This window comes from Chrysochloris asiatica, unplaced genomic scaffold (genome assembly GCF_000296735.1).
Source record: "Chrysochloris asiatica unplaced genomic scaffold, ChrAsi1.0 scaffold00015, whole genome shotgun sequence".
Lineage (NCBI taxonomy): Eukaryota > Metazoa > Chordata > Mammalia > Afrosoricida > Chrysochloridae > Chrysochloris > Chrysochloris asiatica.
Window position 1 is genome coordinate 34,368,739 of NW_006408533.1, and position 23,956 is coordinate 34,392,694.

The 23,956-nt window shown below is 49.4% G+C and overlaps 1 protein-coding gene across 1 annotated transcript in view; it reads left to right on the forward strand.

Annotated features, from left to right (window-relative positions):
* CTIF (CBP80/20-dependent translation initiation factor) overlaps nucleotides 1–16,880 on the forward strand; it is a 147,014-nt gene extending 130,134 nt beyond the window's left edge. The window contains exons 10-12 of the mRNA XM_006835147.1: nucleotides 3,341–3,519; nucleotides 16,346–16,419; nucleotides 16,683–16,880. Coding sequence (XP_006835210.1) covers nucleotides 3,341–3,519; nucleotides 16,346–16,419; nucleotides 16,683–16,880 — 451 coding nt within the window. The remainder of the gene's footprint in view (nucleotides 1–3,340; nucleotides 3,520–16,345; nucleotides 16,420–16,682) is intronic.
* The last annotated feature ends 7,076 nt before the right edge of the window (nucleotides 16,881–23,956 follow it).

The window sequence follows — 23,956 nt, forward strand, 5'->3', positions numbered from 1 at the left end:
TTCTGCCCTCTTCTCATGCTCTTTCTCCCACCCTGCCCCCTCTCCTGGTGCCATGTTTGGGGTCCGGGAAGAGGAACCAGCAGTTCTTCTAACTCTGCTCATGAGGGGAAACCTCCTTCCTCCTGGTGTCTCAAGGTCTCAGCAAAATAAAAATTTGTTTTTCTATACTGAAAGTTTGGCAAGGGAGGGAGGGAGAGGCTAACACTGGATCTTGGAATTCTGAGTTGTGAATTCCTTGAGCGAGGCATCCTGGCCGAGCCATCGCCTGTTCCTGCTGCCGGCATCCTGCCTTTTCCTTAGTAGATGTTCTTGGTGGGTGCCTGTAGAGGGAGGGATGGAGTTTCTGATGTGTGAGGGGCGTTCAGCTCCCCTGAGCATTCTCATGGGTGTGAATGTAGAGGGAGGGTCCCAGGCGTCCCTCCAAGGCAGGCTCACCCACAGTTTACAGGTGGGGAAAGTGGCTCAGAGAGGTGACAAGGCTTACACAAAGTCAAGGGGCCAGCTAGCTCCCACGCCACCCCCAAAATGGGATATAAAGGTAAGAAACTTAGGAAAACCAGCCATCAGATTTCCAAATTCTTATAGAATGATCCCATTGTTTCCTCTGGGTCCAGATAGCACCTCCACCCCTCTCTCTCCATCATCGGGAAGATCCCCACACACTGTTACTCTCCCTCATCCCAGACCTCCTCCCCTCTGCACACCCACATGGAGCCCTTGTGCACTCATTTTAATGTTGTCTCAGCCAGGCCGACCCAGGGATGGAAGAGGCTCACTGTCCTGTGCATTCCAATGCCAGAGCAAAAGTCCCAAGCCATGTCCACACTGCTCCGCCGCTGGAAGGGCTACAGCGCAGGCCCATTTCTCCATGACTGGATTAGGGGTTGATTCCAGAGGCATTTCAAGGTCTCTTTTTCCAAAAGGTGGTGGTGGTGTACAGTCTATACCTGTGGGCTGGTGTAGAGCATCTCCCATGAGTCGCCTGTGTCTGTTCTGAAGGCTGAACCTTCATATGTCATCATCTTCCAGGTGATAGAGAGAGAGGGGTGGAGGTGCTCCCTGGACCCAGAGGAAGCAATGGGATCATTCTATAAGAATGTGGAAATTCCCAGACCTCAGGGAAGCTGACAGGCAAGGAGAGTCAATGTCTGGCTTAGACCCCACTCCCTTAGCCCACCACCAAAGCTAAGGAGGTCCGACAGTGGAACCTTATTGCCACACTTGCACCCCCTTGCTTCACAGTGAGTGGCTCCTTCCTTCCTTCCCTCCCATCTTTATTTTCTTGTGTGAATCCAGTTAGTTATTGAGCATGCATTATGGTAGTGGTTGTTCTTTGTTGTTGTTGTCAAGTGCCACTGAGTCATTTCTGATTCATAGCAACCCTGTATAGGGTTTCCAAGGAGCGGCTGGTGAGTTTGAACCACCGACTTTGTGGTTCAAACTGACCTTGCAGTCCAGTGCTGAATCCTACAACACCACACTTGGCTGTCCTTAGATGCTGTCAAGTCGGCCCCTGACTCCTGGTGACCCCATGCACAATGGGTTCAGACTCTTTGACCCACAGGTGTTCACTGGATGATATGTGAGGAAGTAGATCACCAGTTCTTTCTTCTTAGTCTTAATCTGTGTTGACTCCTATTTATACGTTGTCTCATTTCATTTGCCTGACCCTCAGGTGTTTTTGCAGGTGGGGACTAAGGGCCAGTCTTCGGTTTTTGATTCAGTGACCCAAATGGGATCTCTCAAAAGTCAGTATTTAGGTCACGCCTCCCAACTGTCCAAATTTGTTTGTGTTTTTCTGTAGGGAGTAGAAAGATAGCTTCTGAAAGTGACACACATCTCTGCACCTCAAATTCTGTTCTGTAAAGGATGGCGGGGTTGTGGTGGAGGCGAAGGTCTTCCCAGCTCCCTTTCAGATGGCCACCCTGTGCCTAGTGGATGGGCAGGGCTCCTCTGGACCTCAATCACCCCGTTGACATCACGTGACGCCCCCTTGTTGATTTATTCCTCCCTCGTTGGTGGCATCTCTGTCCAAAGAGGTGGTGACCTTAACAGGAATCATATGGCCTTTTGAAGGTCCCCACCAGAACAGTCCAGCCCACGGTTGCTGCCCTTCAGTGGGGTGTCCTGCCTGAATAGAGGGGCTGAGCAAGGAACAAGAACCAACAGGCTGTGGATTCTCCTGATCTCCCATCATTGATTCCTGACAGTGACTCCTTTGTCTGGGCATTTATAGACTGATAGAACGTGGTTTTGTGGACCTGGAAATTGGCAGCTGCCTCACAGTTTGCACTCAGCTACTAACTGTAAGTTTGATGGTTGGAATACAACCACAGGTGCTGAGGAAGAAAGACCTGGCAATTTGTACCCATAAAATTGGTGACAGTGTGCTGTGAAGTGAGTTCTGACTCATAGTGATGCTGGGTAAGGTTTCTGAGGCTGTAAATCTTTACAGGAGCTGCAGAGCATATGGTAGATTCAAACTGCTGACCTTGCAGTTTGTAGCCTAACTCGTAACCCACTATGTTACCAGGGCTCCTTTCCTTAGGATTGTTTTGTTGTTGTGGTTGTTAAGTGCCATCAAGTCAGTGTTGACTCATAGCAACCTTGGATCCAGTTTCTGAGGAATGGCTGGTGGATTTGAACCACCAACCTGTGCTTGCTTAGCAGTCCTACAGTGATCCTACAGTACCACACCAGGACGCCTCCGTAAGCTTACAGCTACTGAAAACCCTGTGCTGAACAGTTCTAAACTGAAACAACCAGATTTACAGCTGAATCAATGCAACGGCAACAGGGCCCCCTCCTCCTGGTGAACTCGGCTTACTCCATCCAGGGAGCCCCAGGGACCACTCCTTCCGCTGACCCTTTCATAGTCACTGAGACTTATTTCAACAATTCTGTCTGAGTCCAGGAGTCTTGGGGTCAGGCTGCTTCCCTCCTGCACACCAGCACACAGTAGGTGTTCAGCAGGTGTCAAATAGCTGTTTCCCAGGAGCCTCCAGTCAGCAGGGGCTAGCAGGGAAGGAGGTGGCCCCATCTGTTCCTGGTCTGAAAAACCCTTCCCAGGTCACTGAGCTGTCTCACCCCCAGGTCCCTGCCGGGCCATGTCCTCTTCCTGCTCCTCCCTCACCCCCCAGGCAGGCTCCATTTTCCCTGTTAAATCCCCTGATATGACTTGGCCGGGCGCGTCCCTGTCTGAGGCTGCCACACCAACGACAAGGCCCACAGTTAAGTGGGTTATCGGAGAAGGCCAGCTCCGGTGTCCCAGGCCCTGAGAGTCACCCCTGGCTGGCTGGCTGTACATCCCCAGCATACTCCTCCTTCTCCTGGGCCCCAGAGCCAGGCAAGCAGGCCAGTCCCCAGCCACCACCGCCGGGAATCTGAGCTATGCTGAGCGGCTCCAGATCGCAGCATCTCAACCCTGCCCAGGCACGGCCAGCCCAGACAGGGCGCCTCTACCTGCCATGGCTGCCACTAGAGAGCTGGCACGGCCCGGGCCAGTGGAAAAACTCTCCTGTGGGTTATGTAACTGCTCACCTCCCTGTTACCAACCAGAGAGGGGATGGCGGAGGGTCACTTTCAAATGGACAGAAGTTGCCAGAGGGAGACCCTTCCCTGGACCCCCCTGTGTGACTTCCCACTTGGACTGTCTGTCAGGTGCTCCCTGGTGATAACCAGAGGGAACCCAGCCGTGTGGTCCAGCTGAGTAAAGGGAGACAGAGTGGGTGCTGGGTCCAGCAGAGGGGCGTTAAGGACCAGACAGGAGAAAGCAGTGTGGATTTTTCTCTTATAAATCTTATGAGGGGGGTTCAAAAAGTTTGTGGCAAAATGGAATTAAAAGATAATGGAATTTTTCCATGAACTGTTTGAAGCCTCCTTATATATGCCACAAAATGTTTGACACTTCAGTAATCTTCACATGAACAGATGGCTGGCAGTATGTCCCTCATGTTGTCCTCCCATTGTGAGGAAAATATAATGGGCCCAGACCTAGAGGGATGACGCTGGGAGGGTCAGCGAGGCCACTGCCTCACATGGACCCGAGGACGGAGCTGAGAGTCGCAGGGAGTCCTGAAGATAGACCAAGTCACGGCCTGCCTTAGTTCTCCAGTGCTAACATAGCACAAAGGGACTCCTGGGGTGGCGCTGTGGGATCAGCACTGGACTGCTAACTACAAGGTCGGCAGTTCAAACTCACCAGCTGCTCCTTGGGAACCCTATACAGAGTCACTATGAGTCAGAACCGATCCAGCGGCACTTAACAACAACAATGGCTAATGATTATGAGCATTTCTTCATATATTTATTGGCCATCTGAATGTCTTCTTTGGTGAAGTGTCTGTTCATGTCCTCTGCCCATTTTAAAATTGTATTATTTGTCTTCTTGTTGAGGTGTTGAAGCATTCTGTAAATTTTAGAGCGTTGTCCCTTGTCTGATTTGTCTGGGACACTTTTTTCCCATCTGTGAGTTCTTTTTTCAATCTTCTGGTGAAATCTTTTGATGCACATAAGTGTTTAGTTTTTCGGAAGTCGCAGTCATCTATTTTGTCTTTTGTGTGCTTTAAGTTATGTTTGATAGTGTATTTATGCCATACATATATCAAAGTCGCTATGTTTGTCCCTATTTTTTCATTGATGATCTTTTTAGTTCTAGGTTTTACATTTAGGTCTTTAATCCACATTGAGCTCATTTTTGTTCATGGTGTGAGTTCATGGGTCTAGTTTCATTCTTCTGCAAATGGATTTCCAGTTTTGCCAGCACTATTTGTCGAGAAGACTATCTCTTCCCCATTTATGTAGTTTGACCCTTTGTTGAATATGAACTGAGAGTAGATGGGTGGATTTACTTCTGGGTTCTTAATTCTGCTCCATTGATTTGTGTGTCTTTCGCTGTACAAGTACCAGGGTGTTTTGACCACTCTGGCTGTATAATAGGTTTGAGATCGGGATGTGAGAGGCTTCCAGCTTTGTTCTTTTTTAGGAATGATTTGCTTGTCCAGGGCCTCTTTCCTTTCCATATAAAGTTAGTGATTAGTTGAGAAGGCTTTGTTGGCTCTGGGGTAAAGTCCTTGTCTCCTTTTTAACCTCTGTGGGTCTAGCATTCCATGGAGACCTCCATCGATCTTCTCGGCATCAACCTTCACCTGAGTCTAGGAGATTCTCAGCAGAGGCACCTCAGCCCTTAGGACATGCTTCCCTCCCTTTCTCTGCTTTCTTGATGGTACTGAGGTCACTCTCCATTTGCGCGCTTCTCTCTGCTTTGATCTCCTGTAAGATTAAAGGCGATGCAGACCACAGCCCAGGGGGGACCCTGACAGCACATCAGTACTGTAGTTGTTGCATCCCACCCTAATTCCCTACAACCAATTGGCTGATCCCAACAGATTGCATCAAGGGGTGTAGTTATATCATGACATACCTGCTAACTTACAGCATTGTGAATCATGCACTGAGAATCATGGTCCAACCAAGTGGACACAGATTTGTGGGAGGAGAGGGGTGGGGTGGGGATGTGGGGGAGGACCACAATTCAATCCATAACAGAGTCTAAGAGGCATTTGGACTTTATGAAGTAAGACCTAGGGAGTCATCGTTGGTTCTTGAGCTGTAGAGTCCAATGATTAATTCAAAACCATAAACCAAGGAGATTAGCAGAAGCCACATTTGAAAAAGATGTGTATGTGGTTATCAGCTTTATGCTTAGACATCTCTTACCTTAGGACAAGCAGGCTTATTTGGTGACTGCAGTTGTCTCGTGTATAAAATGATTATGTACTGGATTTCAGTCTTCCCCTTAAGTGCCTAAGCTTCAATGGCAGCTCTCACTGGGTCTGTAGGATAAGCACTAGACTACAAACTAAAAGATAAGCAGTTTGAGCCCACTAGCTGCTCCTTGGGGGAAAGATGAGGCTTTGCTCCCACAAAGATTTCCAGGCTCAGAAACCCTATACAGGATCTCTATGAATCAGAACCGACTCAGCAACATTAAAAACAATTCCCATGGTCTCCTTTCAGGAGCCTGCTCACCAGCTCTTGTCACATGTAACAATGATATTCCAGCCATCATCCCCAAAAGTCAGAGGCCAGAATTGGGGTTCCCCTTCTTGGAGACAGAGCCCCACTGGTGTGGGAGAGTATGTCCTTCTGACTTTCTTCTTAGTGGCACACTGTTCAAGAAAGGTTTCGTTTTCTGCCATTGTGAAAATTACAGCCAAGAGATGGCTACGGAGCAGTTCTACTGTGTAACACATGGGTCACCAGGAGTCGGAACTGACCCAGCAAGTGAGCAGTGGGCTCCGGAGCTTCTGGAAGGATAGGTCAGCAGGCATCGTTCAGCCAGAACCCTCAGATGGACAGGCTTGTCCAGCCAAGGGGCCTGGTCTGTGAGCCTTGGCAATACCAGCACAGGGCCACGTGTGCTTCAGATAAGCGTCATACCTGCCATGGACTTGCCTGCATCATTCACACCCAGGCCTTTTGAATAGAGATGGCCAAGCGCCATCATGCCACCTCCCAGCTCATCTGCTCTTGTCATTGCCATTGTTAAGTGCCATCAAGTCTATTCCAACTCATAGGGCTCCTGTGTAGGATTTTCAAGGAGTGGCTACTGGGTTTGAACTGCTGACCTTGTGATTAGCAGTCCAGTGCTTATCCTACAATGCCCCACCCAGACTCTGGCTAACTCTGCATGTTTGAACCACTGACCATTTAGCAGCCCAATGCCTAACCTTCAATGCCACAAGGGGTCTTCAGGAATATCCAAACTCCAGCGAAAGCTTCTGAACCCCTTTATCTAAGTGGAGTCAGGGATCGGTGAGGGGATATAAACCAAGGCCTCCAGCTGGTTTGTTCCAGTTCCACTCCCTGCAGAGAATTTGCCCTTTTCACCTGATTCTGTTGGGCAATCGCTTGAGCCTGCTGCCCTCCACTTACTCTTCTGTGAAATGGAGTAATAACCCTGTCTCCTCCACCCACTATCCCACAGCCATCATCAGGGTTAAAATCCACAGACACACATTGTTTTGTCTGTGTCTCTTAAAGCCCCTCCTTCAAGGGGAATGTCCGAATTCCCTAAAAGCCTGTTTCTCTGGTCCCCTTGATGAATTCCATCCATTCAGAATGCCTGGGAAAGACACCAGAGTGGGGAGAATGCCTGCAGAGCTCTAGGTTTAGGGATCAGAGGCAGCGCTGTGTAATAGCTCTGGGACCCACCACAAGGACGCTTTAGGGGGCCCTGGAAGGCACTGGCATTGAGGTTTTCCTGGGTGCCCTGTGCTTGGCACTGTTGAACCCCAGGGAAACAAGGTCGTTGGCCTTTAGTTGGTCAGATGTTTAGTGGTTTGACGCAGCTGCAAAGCCAATTTGGAGGAGGGGATACGCCCTGTAAGAGCAGAGGCTGGGGAAGGCTTCCTGGAGGATGAAGAAACAGGCAGGATTTGAGCAGCCAGAGGAAGTGGGAGAGAAAAGCCAAAGCAAAGACTTCCAAAGGCGGAAGGAGCAGCAGGGGCTGGGGGAGTCAAGGCAGACAGACAGGATTGTGGGGGGACCAGATGAGTCGCACCACCTCCTTGACCAAGGGTGTCCAGCAAGCCCAGTTATGAGTGACCTTAGTCACAGCAACCGCCTCAGCCCATCCATTTTGCTGTGTCTGCTTCTCACCATCTCAGGCTAAGACCATGGTTCCATCCAAAAGCTGAAATTTGTGCCTCACGGAGAGCAAACTCCCTGCCAGTCTTGGGCAGGAGGCAGGTGGGGTGGGTCCTTCCCTCTAGGAGGCAGGAGCCCTTCTGTCAGTGTAACCCTCCTGTGGCCCTCTGGGTCTCTCTTTGTGGACCAGCTGCTTCCAATTCCTGTCTAGACAGGGGAGCCCACTCCTGTGACCCTCCTTCATTGTAGCCCTGAAGGAGCCAAGGCTGAATTGCTGAAGACAGGCCCACGAAGCCACCCTGGCCCGTGTCCTTCCTCAGCACAGGCCCCTGCCCGCTTCCCCCATCCAGTCTGTCCGGACTCACAGTGATCCTGAAGACAGAGTAGAACTGCTCAGTAGGGTTTGAGAAGCTGCAAGTCTTTACAGAAGCAGACGGCTTCATCGTTCTTCCGAGGAGCAGCTGGTGAGTTTCGAACTGCCAACCCACCTGTCAGCAGCCCAGCACTTAACCCACTGTACCACTAGGACTCCTTGAAGACAGGAGATTGACGTTCCAGCTCCTCTGAGCCGCAGTGTCCTTGGGAAGAAAGGAAGGTTCTGGGTGAGGTGTGGTCTTTGGGGTCGGATTTTCCTGGTTGGCTGACAGGGCTTGAAGCTCCATCCATCCTAGAGCATCTTGGGGATGGTGAATTTGCTTGGAATCCAGGTGGTGGGGCTTCTCAGCCTGCGCTCTGGGGGATGTTTATATGAAGTAGAGGCACTTGAAAGAACCTTGATGATGTGATGCTAACTGAAATGGTGGTGGTGGTTCGAACCCACCCAGTGGCTTCCTAGGAGAAAGATGTGACAAACTGCTTCTGTGAAGACTGCAGCCAAGGAACCCCATGGGGAAGTTCTGTTCGGTCACATGCGGTCACTGTGAGTTGGAAGAGAGACTGGAAGCTGAGGTGTAAAGATAACGGTGGAGGAGGAAGAGCCTTGAGCTTCAGAAGACCCCAGTTCTAGCCTAGCCCTGCCCCTCTACAGCTAGGTGACCAAGTCATTCCATCGTCTGAGGGCTTCCTCGTCCCTAACATAAGGTTGAAGGAAGCGATTTTGGAGGCCCTTCCAGCTCTTGTCTGTATGCCAAAGCAGGCAGGCTAGGCATTGTTGTTGTTGTTGTTGTTATGTGCCGTCGAGTTGATTCCGACCCGAGCGATCCTGTATAGGGTTTCCAAGGAGCAGCTGGTGAGCTTGAACCGCCAACCTTGTAGTTCAAACAGCTTTGCAGACAGCCCGGCTAAATGCCTGTGCTGATGGATTGGTCAGGGCAAATCAGACCCCATCACTGCCTCTCCCCATCTGGGTAGGTCTCCAGGGTGAAGGCATGCAGTGGCCTGGCCCTGGTCCACAGAGCCTGGAGCCATCTGGTCAGCTATGCGGACTATGTAGCCCAAGTGGCCTGCAGGGGGCACCATTGCACAAGGTCGGCTTCCCTACCTCCTTTCTTACTCTCACCAGGCCCTACACAGCACCCCCTAGCCCCCAGTCCTCAGAGACCTGCTCACCTTATACCTGCTCAGTCATTGTACTAGTCAGACTTTAGGGACATCAGGAGTGACATAGGCTTTGGGGGACAGCCTTCCTGATGTCACTTTGTCTCTGGAGAATTGTCATTCCCACATGCCCCTCCCCACTGCACCCTCCCAACAGGCTGGGTGTCTGGCTGCACCTAGATGGACAAACTCACCTGCCTAGTATCTGTAATCTCCTTCCAGGACAGCTCACATTCAGTTTCCAGTCACGTCCCAGAGCCGGCTGTGCTGCCCCTCTGTTCCCTCAGCACTCTGCCCTCTTGCTGCCCTGGCCTCTGCCACCCTATAGCCCACAAAGATCCCATGAGTATCTCCCAACAAGATCTCATAAGCATCTGCCGTGCCCGGCACCAGGCCTGGGCTGAGGACATGTGGTCGGTAAGCAGATACATCTCTGCCCTCAGGGAGGGCCCTGAATGTCCACCAGTGACCACATGAACACACCGTGAATGCTGTGGTCAGGTAAGACCAAGCTGTGTGGAGGGCCGCTGACAAGAGCAGCCACAGCATTAGTGGTTCTCAGTGTGGAAATGCCTCCGTGCCCCACTCGTCCCAGTCTGCACTCCCACCTGTCCCCCCTATACTACTTCCTCCACACAGGCCTGGGCCCCAGACCTGAGATGCCTTGGGGCTATTGCATTTCCCTGCCATTCTTGGGGTCTCTGGAGCCATTGCTGTGTGTTTGTGAAAACTTCTGGTGGGTTCCACATGGGTCTTCAGAAATCCCCCTTTGTTAGGTTGTTCCAAACACAGGAGGCAAATAGGGCCCCAGGATCCTAGAAAACATGCCTGCAAACACTACCTTATTTTTTCTCAGGAACTTGTGGTAGCCAGGTAGAAAAAGGGGCCATTTCTCATTTAATCATTGACTCCTTAGCTCTGGTAGCGTAGTGGTTACAAATTGGGCTGCGAACCATAAGGTCAGCAGTTCGAAACTACCAGCTGCTCCACGGGAGAAAGATGAGGCTTTCTACTCCCGTAAGGATTTACACCCTCGGAAACCCTGTACAGGGTCGCTATGGGTCGGAACCGACTCAACGGCACTTAACAACAACAACAACAACATTTAGGCTTACTTATTCAGAAATGTTCACTATTCTAAAGGGCACACTATGAATCAATCAGGGAGCACAAACTTGCTCTGTGGGAAGACTGAGGGGGATGGTGAGCGGGCTAGTCATGGGAGTACTAACAACAAGTGTTCCATCCCCCAGAAAAGTCACCAGGGAAGCCAGGGGAGTTTCCTGTGGGTTGAAAGGCCTCCCCAAGGCACTGTCTTCCTGGTTGAAATTCTGTGGGGGTTTGTAGTGTCTACAGCCGGCCTACCCTTGTGCTGGGAGCCATGGGTGGGAGGTGGTGGGCCAACTGGGGAGTCTAGACCCACCCCACATAACTTCAGGCAAATCAGGAGAAGGGACAGTCATGGTGGACAGTCCGTTTCTAATTTCTGTTCCTGGTCCAAGGAGGCACTCTCCAAAGTTGTCCCCAGTGGATGGTGAGAGAGGCGGATGGGGACAGGGAAGGATTCACTGCAGATCCCACTTTAAGCTTGTGTCAGCACCAAGTACTGGACTTCGTGGAAATTACTAGCTGCCAGATCCACCCACAAGATCGGTAGTTCAAACTCACCAGCCACTCCTTGGAAACCCTATACAGGGTCTCTATGAGTCGGAACCCACTCAACAGCACTTAACAACAAGGGTAGATCTGTGGAGCTGGGAGGCATGCATCTGGGGTTGGTCCTGTTCCCTGATGTCCATACAGTGTCCATTCTGCCCAGCAGGTAGTACTTGCTCCTACTCGGCCTGTGCAATAGCTGAGTGCTTCCTGTTCATTGATGCTGGCACCCAAGAAGCCGTTTAGGTGCTGACCTAGAGCACAAGATCTTCATGGCCTGTTTGAATCCTCACTCTGCTGTTTCCTAGCTGGGTGACCTAGGGCAAGTTACTTGACCTCTCTGGCCTCAGTTTCTTAGCTGTAAAATACATCTAATAAGTCAGACCTGCGTCATTTGGGTTGATGGGGCTCATAGTGGGTGTATCAGCCTGGAAGACCATTGTCTGTCTCGGAGGCTCCTGGTCCTGTGCCCAGTTCAGTCGGTCAGTCACTCAGCAGGCATTTTTTAAACACCGGCTATGTACAGACACTGCTAGGCATCCTATGTATCCATTAGACTTAGAGGTAAATGTTAATAATACCATTTTACACATAGAGGAAGTACCAGAGTGCTTGGGAAACCCACCTAAAGTCCCCTGGCACCCCGTGGCCCTGCCTCCTCAGAGCACACTCCTTCCTGATTACCTTTGTTGGTTAGAGTGTATTTGTGAGTAGGCAGGTGGGGTGAAGCAGGCCAGGTCTAAGGCAGATGGCAGGTGGTAGAGAAACTAGCCCGTATGTGGTTCTGAGACTCCTTCTCAGACTAACCAGTGGTAGTGAGCTCTGAGAGCGACTTTCAGGGCTCCACTGGGGAGCCAAACCTGCCTCCTTCTTGCCTTGCTGGAAAAGGGGGCTGTCCCTCTCCCCTAAACTGCAGACAGGCCAGCCTGGGCTTCCCCATTATGTCCAGCCCATCACACTCACTCTTCATGATTTTGTGAAGTCTGTAATTTGATATATTAATAATGTTGTTGTTAAATGCCATCGAGTTGGTTCTCACCCATAGCGACCCTCTATAGGTTTTCTGAGGAGCAGCTGGTAAGTTCAAATGGCTTTGCAGTCTGGCGCATTAACCCACAGCGCCATTACTTACCCCCAATGTGTTGGTAGAAAATTTCTAGATGTACCAAGAGAAGTTGATTTAAATAGGATGCTGTTACACTCATGAAATTCCCCATTTTAACCAAAAATACACAGACGAAAACTCACTTTGGCATGTTTTGCTCCCACACCGGCTGGTGGTGGCCCCTCTGGAGTAAAGGAAGGCCTGCAGCAGGTGACAGTTTCCCGAAAGAGCAACCCTGGGTTGTGTGTCATGTCAAGAAGGTGGCTGCATTCAGAAGAGTGGATAGAGGCACTTTGAACTGGTCCCATCCTCACTGCCCGCTGGGCTGAAGACGCCAGGACCTCAGGCCTGAAAATTAAAAATGAGAGCCTGCTCACACTCTGGTTTCTAAGGCTCTAAATTATTAAGGAGTGGCGAGGGCTCCGGGGTATGAGCCGAGGAGCCCCGGTTGCTCAATTGTGAAGGAGCCCTTCTAAGGTTTCTGGCTCCCAGCCTAGGGTGTCACCCCAGAGAAAGAGCCATGCTGTAAAAAGTCACTGTCACCACCACTGCCATGTTTGGTGGGGTTGGTTTTTCCCTCTTACTCCCTCCATACAACTTGATTTATCATGACCCTTATACATGTCAGGGGCCGCAGCTTCATTTCAGAATCAGGTTAAGTGGCCCAGGGCTCCACACAGGAAAGGTCACGAGGGGGGTGGCTGCAGGAAGGTAAGGGACACTTAATACAGTGCTGGACCTGTGTCATTTCCCTACACACTTGCCAGCCACACAGACACCCTGGCTCCTTGGCCTTACAAAAGGGACACCTTGCATGTAGGGGGCTTAAAAAATCAAAATTGTCCTGGAGTTAATTCCAACTCAAAGCAACCTTATAGGGACAGAGTAGAACTGCCCCCCATAGAGTTTCCAAGGCTATAAACCGTTACAGAAGCAGACTGCCTCATCTTTCTCTTGGATTCGAACCACTGGCATTCCAGTGAGCAGCCAAGTGCTTAACCACTGAGTCACCAGGCTCCTTATACACACACATACATTTGTTGTTGTTGTGAAGTGCCATCGAGTCGGTTCTGACCCATAGCGACCCTGTATAGGGTTTCCAAGGAGCAGCTGGTGAGCTTGAACCACTGACCTTGTAGTTCAAACGGCTTTGCAGTCTGGCGCATTAACCCACAGCGCCATACACACATACATACAAACACATATATACCAGCTGCCATTGAGTTCATTGCAATTCTGAGAACTGTCCTCCACAGGGCTTTCAAGGCTATAACCATTCAGAGCAGATTACCAACCTATCTTGTGAGGCGACTCTGATGTTGTTGTTGTTAAGTGCCATAGAGTCGGTTCTGACTCATAGTAACCCAGTATAGGGCTTCCCAGGAGTTACTGGTGAATTTGACCAGTCGACTTTGTGGTTAAAACCAACCTTGCCATCATGCACCACACCAGAAGTCCGAGGTGTCTTTGAGTGGGTTGAAACACCAACTTTTCAGCTAGTAGTCAAGTGCTTAGCTGTTTGCACCACCCAGGGACATATATGTGTGCATGTGTATGTATTGTTGTTATTGTTGTTGTTAAGTACTGTTAAGTTGGTTCCGACTCACAGTGGCCCTGTGAGTGGCTGAAGGGTGTGAACCACTGACTTAAGGGTTCAAACTGACTTTGCAGTCTAGTAGTTATCCTACAGCACCATGTATAAATGGATTCCTGGTGTGACACAAGCTTGGCAGTTCAAACCCACCAGCTGCTCCTCGAAAATCCAAATCAGAGTAGCTGGGACTCAGAACTGACTCGATGGTACTTAGTAACAACTAATCTATATGTGTATGTATATATCCCTAGTAGTGTAGCGGGCACATGTTGGTCTGCTAACCAAAAGGTCAGCAGTTCAAATCTACCAAGGGAGAAGGATGACATTTTTCTGCTCCTATAAAGATATACAGCCCCGGAAACACTACACAGGATCACTGTGATTCACAACCAACTCGACAGCATACCACCACCGCCATATATATATATGTGTTCTTAAGTGCCGTCGAGTCGGTTCCGACCCATAGCGACCCTGTACAGGATTTCCGAGGCGTATATATATATATATATATATATATATATATATATCACTCTGGTAGCATAGTGGTTACAAATTGGCCTGCGAACCTTAAAGTCAGCAGTTCGAAACTACCAGCTGTTCCACTGGAGAAAGAGGAGGCTTTCTGCTCCCATAAAGATTTACAGCCTCGGAAACCCTGTACAGGGTCGCTATGAGTCGGAACCGACTCCACGGCACACAACAACAACAACAATATATATAGTTGTTGTTAAGTGACGCCGAGTCGGTTCCGACCCATAGCGACCCTATACAGGGTTTCTGAGGAGCAGCTGGTGAGCTTGAACCGCCAAGCTTGCAGTTCAAACGGCTTTGCAGTCCGACATATGTGTAATGAAAATGTTTATATTTACATATGTTTTATAAGTATATATATTTTAACACATAGTCACATATACTAAACCCAAAACCAAAGTCACAGTTTTTGAGTCTGTGCCAATTCATAGAGAGTCTACATACAACAGAACCAAACACTGTCCAGTCCTGTGCCGTCCTCACCATCGTTTCTGTGTTTGAGCGCATTATTGCCATGGTGTTAATAACCTCTACCAAGTATGATGTTCTATCAGGAGGGATAGTCCCTCCTGATAACATGTCCAAATATGAGACAAAGTCTCGCCATCCGCACTTCTAAGGAGCATTCTGGCTGCGCTTCTTCCAAGACAGATTTGTTCATTCTTCTGGCAGTGCATGGTATTTGCAATATTCTTCACCAACACCATAACTCCAAGGCATCACTTCTTCTCTGGTCTTCCTTATACATGCATATGAAGCAACTGAAAATTGCCATGGCTTGGGTCAGGTGCACCTTAGTCCTCAAGGTGACATCTTTGCTTTTTAACACTTTGAAGAGGTCTTTTGTATTTTTGCCCAAAGCAATGTCATTTGATTTCTTGACTGCTGCTTCCAAAGGTATTCAAGTAAAATGAAATCCTTGACAACTTCAATATTGTCTTCATTTATCATGATATTAAGGAGCCCTGGTAAGATAGTGGATTATGAGGTGGGCTGTTAACTGCAAGGTCAGCACCTCAGACCTACCAGTGGCTCCGTGGAGAAAGATGAAACTTTCTGCTCCTATCAAGATTTACAGCTTCGGGAACCCTATACAGGGTCGCTATGAGTCAGAACCGACTTGCTGACACACACAACCACCACCACCATCATGATGTTGCTTCTTGGTCCAGTTGTAAGGGTTTTTGGTTTCTTTATGTTGACGTGTAATCCAAGCTGAAGGCTGTAGTCTTCGATCTTCATGGTAAATGCTTTAAGTCTTCTTCACTTTCAACTAGCAAGGTTATATCATCTGCATATCACAGGCTGTTAGTGAGTCTTCCTCCAGCCCTGAGGTTGTTTCTCCACTTTTTGCTCAGTATACATATTAAATAAGTATGGTGAAAGGATACAACACTGACGCACATCTTTCCTGATTTTAAATCATGTTCTGTTGCAACAGCTGCCTCTTAATCTACGTACAGGTTCTGTATGAGTACAATTAAGTGTTCTGGAATTCCCATTCTTCAAAATGATCTCTGTAATTTGTTATGATTCATACAGTCAAATGCTTTTGCATAGTCAATAAAGCATAGGTCAACATCTTTCTGGTATCCTCTGCTTTCAGACCAAATCCATCTGACATCAGCAATATCTCTTGTTTCATGTCCTCATCTTCTTATAGTCTAGGAAATCCAATGAGGCGGTTTTTTTCTATCCTATAGGGTCACTATGGGTCAGACTCCACTTGAAGACACACAGTAACAATGACAATATACATGCATACGTATTTGTATATGTTGTTGTTGTTAAGTACTGTCATGTTGATTCCAACTCATAACAACCCTGTATAGGGTTTTCAAGGAGTGGCTGCTGAGTTTGAACCGCTCACCTTGTGTTTCAAACCAACCTTGCAGTCCAGTGTTTTATCCCACAGTGCCAAACCAGGACTCCATGTGCACAGATACATATATGTTAGTTATGTGTATACATATATATGTATATAGCAATGATACACTGTAGCCAATTTTCCCCTCAGCCTGGGTGGAAGATATTCTGTATCTGGAAACTGGTTGGAATGAGAGCCCCATAGGGACAAGGTGGACAGAAGCCAGTCCAGCTTAAGAAGCATCGATTGAATACCCTCTGTGCGCCCACCTGAGTGCTCAATGGATGCTCTTAGGGCTTGAGGGTGGAGGGGAGCACAGCTAGGTCCCTCTCCTCTCCCAGCCCCTCTTCTCATGCCACCTCATCTCATCTGGGCTGACACAGCTTTTCCTGTGCTCTGGCCATAGTTGTCACAGAGGGCAAAGACCTCCATCCCTGCTTTGTGGTGCTCCAGGCTGTTCTAGCCCCTCCCTCTCCTGTGGTCAGGCCCAAAGAGCTTGCTTGCACAAGTCTGTCCTCTGGACTTTGTTTTCCTCCCATCTGCTCCTAGCGCCTCCTGGCTCCCACCCTAGCGCCAGCCCCCTGACTTCCCTGCAAACACAAATAAGCTGTGTGTGGGACAATGCTGCACAGCCCAGCGGGGGCCGGTCCTGCAGAAGGGACATTTCCAGGGAACTCTGGGGGCGGTGGCTGGGAGAGCAGAGACGACTGTCTGATTAACAAGGGTTTGGCGTCACGGTCTAGGGCAGCGAGGCCGAGGGGGACTTGGCCGGGCCCCAGGGGCCAGTGGCTGTGGGTGGTGACCGAGAGCCAGCCAGGCTGGAAGAGCTGTGCTGTGTGAGAGGTGGAGGAGCCGAGCTGGAGAGGGCCGATAACAGGCCGGCTTTCTGTGTCTGTGTGTCTGCGTTGGCCGGCGACGGGGGCTGGAGCCAGGCCGTCTGAGCCCTATCTAGTGAGATTTCTGTTCTGGTTGTGAAAGTGACCTGTGGAGCCAGCAACAGGGTTCAGGGCCTGGGAGAGAAGACACGTGGTCCTCCAGTCCCCCTCCCTGCGTTGCCAGAGAGTAGAAAATGATGAGACGGGACATTCTGAGTGCAGTGGAAATCCTTACAGGGCCTGGGCCTCAGTCTTGATTAGGCCACTAATTGGACATAGGGACTTGGCTCCAGCCCCCAATTTTTCTGGCTCTCAGTTTCGTTGGCTGTAAAATGGGGATTATTTATATATATCCTGCATATCATTGTGAAGATCTTAGGCAATAATCATGTGAAAACAGGCTGTAAGCCGTGAAGTCCTGCATCAGTGTCAGGGGTTGTCATAATTCAAACCCCTTGGTCTGTCTTGGGGTTGCTGAATAGTGATCTAGAGGGATGTGAGGTGGGTGGGGCAGCGGGAGGGTGAGTGACCAGGACCAAGACTTATAGTAACAGGAGGTTTGTTTGAAGATGAACCCTTTCACGTCATCTGCGTTCTGGGAGAGAAGGAGGGCTCAGCCAGTGGGAGGCACCCAGCTGGGGATATTTGGTCAAATGCTTGCTGACTCAGCTAGCTGCAGGTGGCCAGGTTGAATATATATTTTTCCAGGGGCCAAGGGGAAGCTGGGGTTTAGGGTTCTTCCTGTCTGGGACAGGGGTGGCATTTGACTTTCGTAAGTCCACACTGCCCAAGAAAGCCGGGTCACCCTGCCCCCCAGCGCCCCCCCTTCACATGCTGACCTGGAAACAGCCATCCTTGGTATGGAAAGTGCTGGAAGGTGCTGGCAGAGGTGCTAGGACTGCGAGACTGAGGGAAGCTGAGCTATTTAAAGAGGGTGGCACCCAGGGGGCATGAATGCCCCCCACCTCAGGACACTATCTCTTGTCAGTTTGCCCTTGCTTGGTCCAGATTCCAGGCCCAGGGGCACCCAGAGAGGCACCAGTCAGGTGCTAGGGACTCTGAAAGTTGCCGACTTATGAGTCCTAGGCTGGCAGAGGAAGGTGGCCCAACCTCACCTCTGGCATGGGTTCCCTAGGCCAAACCTCTAGGTTGAGTTGGCGGAGCCACACAGACTCCTTGGCTCCCTGTGCCTTATAAACAGGGCTGGGGACTCATGTGGAACTTAAAGGAAGAATGCCTGACGCCTGCAGCCCAAAGTAGCTGTCCCCCACATCCCCTTGGCCACCATGCCACATGCCAGCCTGGGGTAGGATTGGACAGTTTGCGCCGTGCCTTCTCCAGCACACCTCAGATTACAAATGTTTCCTTCTTTGTCCTCAGTTCCATTTTACCTGTTGTAAAAAGGATAACACATGGGAGTCTGGCATCCTGTAACTTCAGGAGGAGAGAGAGTCACGATTAGCATCAGCCCAAGGCCAAATCCTATGGAGGCTAGAGGGCAAGCATCATTCCACCCTCCGACCTTTTGACCAGTTCTGACCCCAGCCGCCCCTCCCACAGTGCTCTTTACTTCTCTGCTGGGTCAGATCACCCATTGCAATGGCCACACAGAATTCCCAGACAGTGCTCACTGTGAGACGGTGTATTAGAGAGGTAACAGGTTATATAATTCCGGATTAGAAACAGGTCTTCATTCAGGGCCACTTCGTCTCAGTCATGCCTTCAGGCAGGCTTTCTCTCTGGCCCCTGGTCCCTCAGCCAGGTCTTGGCCCTGCTCAGGCAAGTGTTACAAAGCTCTTTAACTCTGACAGTAAGTGCTGGGGACACCCCACTCTGTCTGTAAACTCTTGGCAAGTCTATCTCCATCAACAAGTGCCCAGCAAGCCTCCCTGCCTGAAAATGCTTTCTGGCTGTTTGAGCTGTTCTGTCTCTTGCTGGTCTCTGCCGCCATCTCTTACCATCTCCAATGATACAGCTCTCTTTCTCGCTCTCTTTTTGTCTCCTGGTTGTAAAAGGTTCTCAGCGAAGGGATCACAAGTCCATGGCAAGCTCTTCTGTTTTGGAGGTAGAGGTCCCACCTTCACTCTAAGATTGGCTCTCTTTTTTAAGTCTTGAGAGATGACAAAACTGACCAATTCCCCTTTGTAGGTTCCATACATAGGGTGTGACACCATAGGGTAGCACTGGATTGTTAACCACAAGGTCAGCAGTTCTAGACCACCAACCACTCCTTGGAAACCCTATTATACAGAGTTGCTATAAGTCAGAACTGACTTAATGGCACTTAACAAAAACAACACTTTATTTGTATGATCTCACAAGGGTGACAGGCACTTTATTTACATTATTAACAAACTATCCAATCACCTTGGTAGGCCACCACATTTGCACAGTCCCACCCTAGTGTGGCGCTGTGGGTTAATGCGCTGGACTGCAGAGTTGGTTTGAACCAAAAGGTTGGTGGGTTCAAGCTCACCAGTGGCTCCTCAAAAACCCTATACAGGGTCACTATGGGTCAGAACCAACTCAACAGCATTTAACAACAACACCCTGTCATCTGGTAGGAGTGATAAGATCATGCCAAGAAAGGCCATATAAAAAGGATCCTTCACACTGCACCTGTCCCAGGTTCTAACTAGCTCAGGATGCACTGGATAGACCTGAGCCAGAAAAGTCACTGGGTGGTGTTATCAGCAGGCCACTGCAGGGAACTGAGTGGCTCCCAGAGACCAAGCAGGGACCAAGCTGGTCCGCTCTTCAAGTGCCTACCGGCTGCCCTTGCTGGGAAGGGTTATTCATTACTCTGAGATTACCTCCTTCCTACTATCTTGGCATAACAATGTCCTTTCTTTTATCAAATGTTGGATGGAAACTTTTTTTTTTTTTTTTTCAAACATCCTTAGCAAAATAAAGTGTTGGCAACCCTCAAATTTTACCAGTCCAAGAAATCCCAGAACCCGACCCAGGCCCTGCTTGACTTTCAGAAGAGTTTACCTGGGACTCAGCTATGCTGACCCCAAGGGCCCTGCAGTACAGGAAGCCCAGGAAGGAAAGACTGCTGCCCAAGGGGGAATGGGTTTAGCCAGAGAGAGAGGACGGAGTACTCCCAAACCAGGGGCCTTGCACTTCACTGCCTGCTGTCTCCCAAATCTCAGCTGGAGACCCTTCTTCCTACATGGCGCGGAATGCAGGGGCTGGGCTTCCTGCACTGGGCACCTGGGAAGCCCAGAGAAACTGCACAGTTGGCCTCACTACAAAGCTTCGGTCAAGCATGCTGACCCCCCAGTCACCAGACAGGGCACTCCATCCTGCCTTACATAGACATGCCCCTGAGGACACTTCATCCACTGACACTGCTGGCACCAGCTTCCATGGCCCCTGGGGGCACACTAAGTGTGCCTGGCTTTGTGCTGGTGGGAACATGGGTAACGGGTTGTGAGGGGATCAACTCTAGGTCATGGTGACCCCATGTGTGTCAGAGTAGACCTGTGCTCCATAGGATTTCTGTGGTTGATTTCTCAGAAGTGGATCATCAGAGCTTCTTTCTGAAGTGCCTCTGGATGGACTCGAACCTCTGACCTTCTGGTTATCATGTGAGCACATGAAGCACTGTCCAGGGCTCCTGCCCTTGGGAACCTCATAATCTGATGGGGTAGGGACACATACAAGTAACCAGTAGCTGCAGAGCAGTGTGGAAAATCTAGCGGAAATGGAACCCCAATGGGAGTCAGAGGAAGTGACCCTAGAACTGACCGTCATGGGTGACTCAGGGTTAAAGGAAGACATGTCTGGAAATTATATTCCTGACTCGAGGATGAGCACAGGCAAAGACAAGAAGCAAACAAGGATGCTGTGCAGAGGAAAAGGAGGTGAGGGTTACACTGTGGAGTGTGGGTGGGGCATAGGGGCAAGGGCAGAGGATGAAACAGAGCCAGCATGGAAGGGACACTCTTTGTCCTGCTGGGGTTGGGGACTATATAGCCTTTGGCCTTGAGGTACCTTGAGAGGTTTATAAGGAGGGAGGTGATGTCTCCTCATTGGCCTTTTAAAAGCTCCCTCTGCAGCAGGGCAGGAAGAGGACTGGACAAGGGCAGTGTCGGGATCCAGGTGTCCTACTGGGGCCTCCTGTGAGCACCATGAAAAGGTGACAGATTCAACTCAGACAGGGGCAGTGGGACCAGCCTGAGGGCTAAGAAGTGGACTGACAGAGACCGCAGTGGTAGGCTCCGAGTGACTGGTTGGCTGTAAGAAGTGAGGAACAGGAATGTGGCATGTGTCCTGCAAGTGGACCTTAGGTGACCTGCAGGTAACAGGTGTGTCAGTACAGGAGCAACAGAAGACGTGGGCAGAGAGGGTGAACAACCTATCCCGTGGGTGCTCAGGGTAACCTCATCCTCATCCTCAGCAACGGTCACCTCCAACATCTTCTCTGTTGTCCTAGAAGACAAACCCCAAACACTCTGAGCTGCAGGTGTGTTATTGTTATTGTGTGCCATCAAATCAGTTTTAACTCACAGCGACCCTCTGTACAACAAAACAAAACACCGCTCAGTCCTGAGTCATCCTCACAATTATTCTGTTTCAGCCCATTGCTGCAGCCACTGTGTCAATCCATTTCCTTGGGGGTCTTCCTCTCTTTCACTGCCCCTCCCTGCAATTTACCAAGTATGATATCCTTCTCCAGGGACTGGTCCCTCCTGATAGCATGTCCAAAGTACGAGAGACCAAATTGCACCATCCTAGCTCTTAAGGATCATTCTGGCTGTACTTCATCCAAGACACATTTGTTTGTTTTTCTGGAAGTCCATGGTACGTTTTATATTCTTCTCCAACATCACATTTCAAATGTACTGATTCATCTAGGATCTTCCTTATTCGCTGTCCAGCTTTCACATTCATATGAGGCTATTGAAAATACCATGGCTTGGGTCAGGGGCACCTTAATCCTCAAACTGACATCTTTGCTCATCAGCACTTTAAAGAGGTCTTGTGCAGCAGATTTGCCTGGTGCAATATGTCGTTTGATTTCTTGATTGCTTGCGAGTGTCGATTGTAGATCCAAACAAAATGAAGTCTTTGACAACTCAGTCTCCTTTCCATTTATCATGATGTTATTGATTGGTCCACTTATTAGGACTTTTGTTTTCTTTATGTTGAGGTGCAATTCATATTGAAGGCTGTGCGCTTGGATCTTCATCTGTAAGTATTTTATGCCCTCTTTGTTTCCAGAAAACAAGGTTGTATCATCTGCATATCGCAGGTTGTTAATGAGTCTTCCTCCAATTCTGATGTCATGTTCTTCTTCATATAATCCACTTTCTTGAATTATTTGCTCAGCATATAGATAGAATAAATATGGTGATGGACTATATCCCTGGCACACACCTTTCCTGATTTAAAACCCTTCAGTGTACCTTTGTTGGGTTTGAACAACTGCCTCTTGGTCTGTGTACAGGTTCCTCGTGAGCATGATGAAGTGTTCTGGAATACTCATTCTTCACAATGTTGTCCATAGTTTATGATGGTCCACACAGTCTGACTTTGCAGAGTCCAGAAAGCACAAGCTGCAGGTGTGAGAACCAGGTTTTCCACACAGGCCCATCTGCCTTCATTCCTTGCTTTCCTTCCAACCTTCTTTTCTTCCCTTGTCCTCCGCACTCCTCTTTCCTTCCATCTTCCTGTCCTCTTTCTCTCTTTCCTTCTTTCCTGTCTTCTTCCTCCTCCCTCCGCCTCCCTTCTTTCCCTATCATTTATGTTGAAAGTAGATTTCTTCTATGCAGAAAGGCAGACGGAACCACTACAGGCTCCAAACCTAAACTCAGCAGTGTTACTCTGTCTGCAAGATCAGAAAGTCTTGGCAGAAAGACAACCCACAAAGCCGCCAGGTGTCCTGGGTACGACTTGAAACCACCCCCGTCAGCTGCCTGCACACACTCCCTGCACATGTCAGCCTTCCTTCTGGACTTGCCCACCTGCAGATTGGCCGAGGAGCCTGCCCTAACCACCAGACCAGCACCCACTATCAAGTTACCCAATACACAAGGTAAGCACAGGCTTACTTGTGCTTACTTACTAATCTGTAGCGGACAATCTCACATTTTTTTCAGCATATTGAAGATTCTGCTTCTAGGTCTGGCTGGCATCTGTCTCCCTCCTAGCCCCCACAGCACTGTCCTACAGAAATAAAACCTGTTTTCAGATTTACAATCCCGGTCAGAGGGATAGAAGACCCAGTCAGCAAGTGCACATGAAGCTGCCCACTACAGATTAGTAATAAGCACAAGTTAGTCCATGCTTACCTTGCTTGTTGGGTAATCCAGTAAAGAAAGCAGAGGGCTTTCAAAAGTGAAAATCACCAGAGACCAACCCCAGAAAAGAGACTCAAAGGGGGTCTTAAGAAATGTTTGGGAGTCAGAACCAGGTGTGACCATGGCTTTGCTATGAACTGGCTGTGACCTTGGGCCATGAAGTAGCATGTGACCTCAACGTCATCATCATCTACACCTGCCGGTTACTGAGTCCCTACTATGTACCTTGGCCACGCCTGGGAGCTTTTGTAATTCCAATGCCCAGGCCGCACCCCAGACCAATTGAATCACTGTCTTGGGATGTGGAACCTGGCATCAGTACTTTTTAAAAGCTCCTCAAAGGTCAAGATTGAGAACCACTGTACCAAGCACTCGGCTTAGGATTTTTGCATGTATTAAGCTTATTCTCACAACAATCCTACCAGGTTTTATGAATGAGGAGCCACTGCTTGGGGAGTTTGAAAAACTTGTCCAAGATCTTCAAGGTTTTCTCTCATTCCCAAACCCATACTCTTCCCCTTTTGAAAAACTGAATCTACCAATGTAGCCTGAGGGCAAGAGCTAGGACAGGAGGGAGAGGAGGGAAGTAGCCAGCAAAACATTCTGGACTCATTCCTAGTCTTTGGAGGGAGCTACAAGCCACCACTCATCTGTCAGTTTGTCGTACTGTGGTGGCTTGTGAGTTCTTGTGATTCTGAAAGCTATGCCACCAGTATTTTTAAACATCAGCAGAGTCATCCATGGTGGACAGATTTCAGATGAGCTTCTTCCAGACAAAGACAGAGTAGGAAGAAGGAGTGGCAAACTACTTCCGAATATTTAGTCACTGAAAAC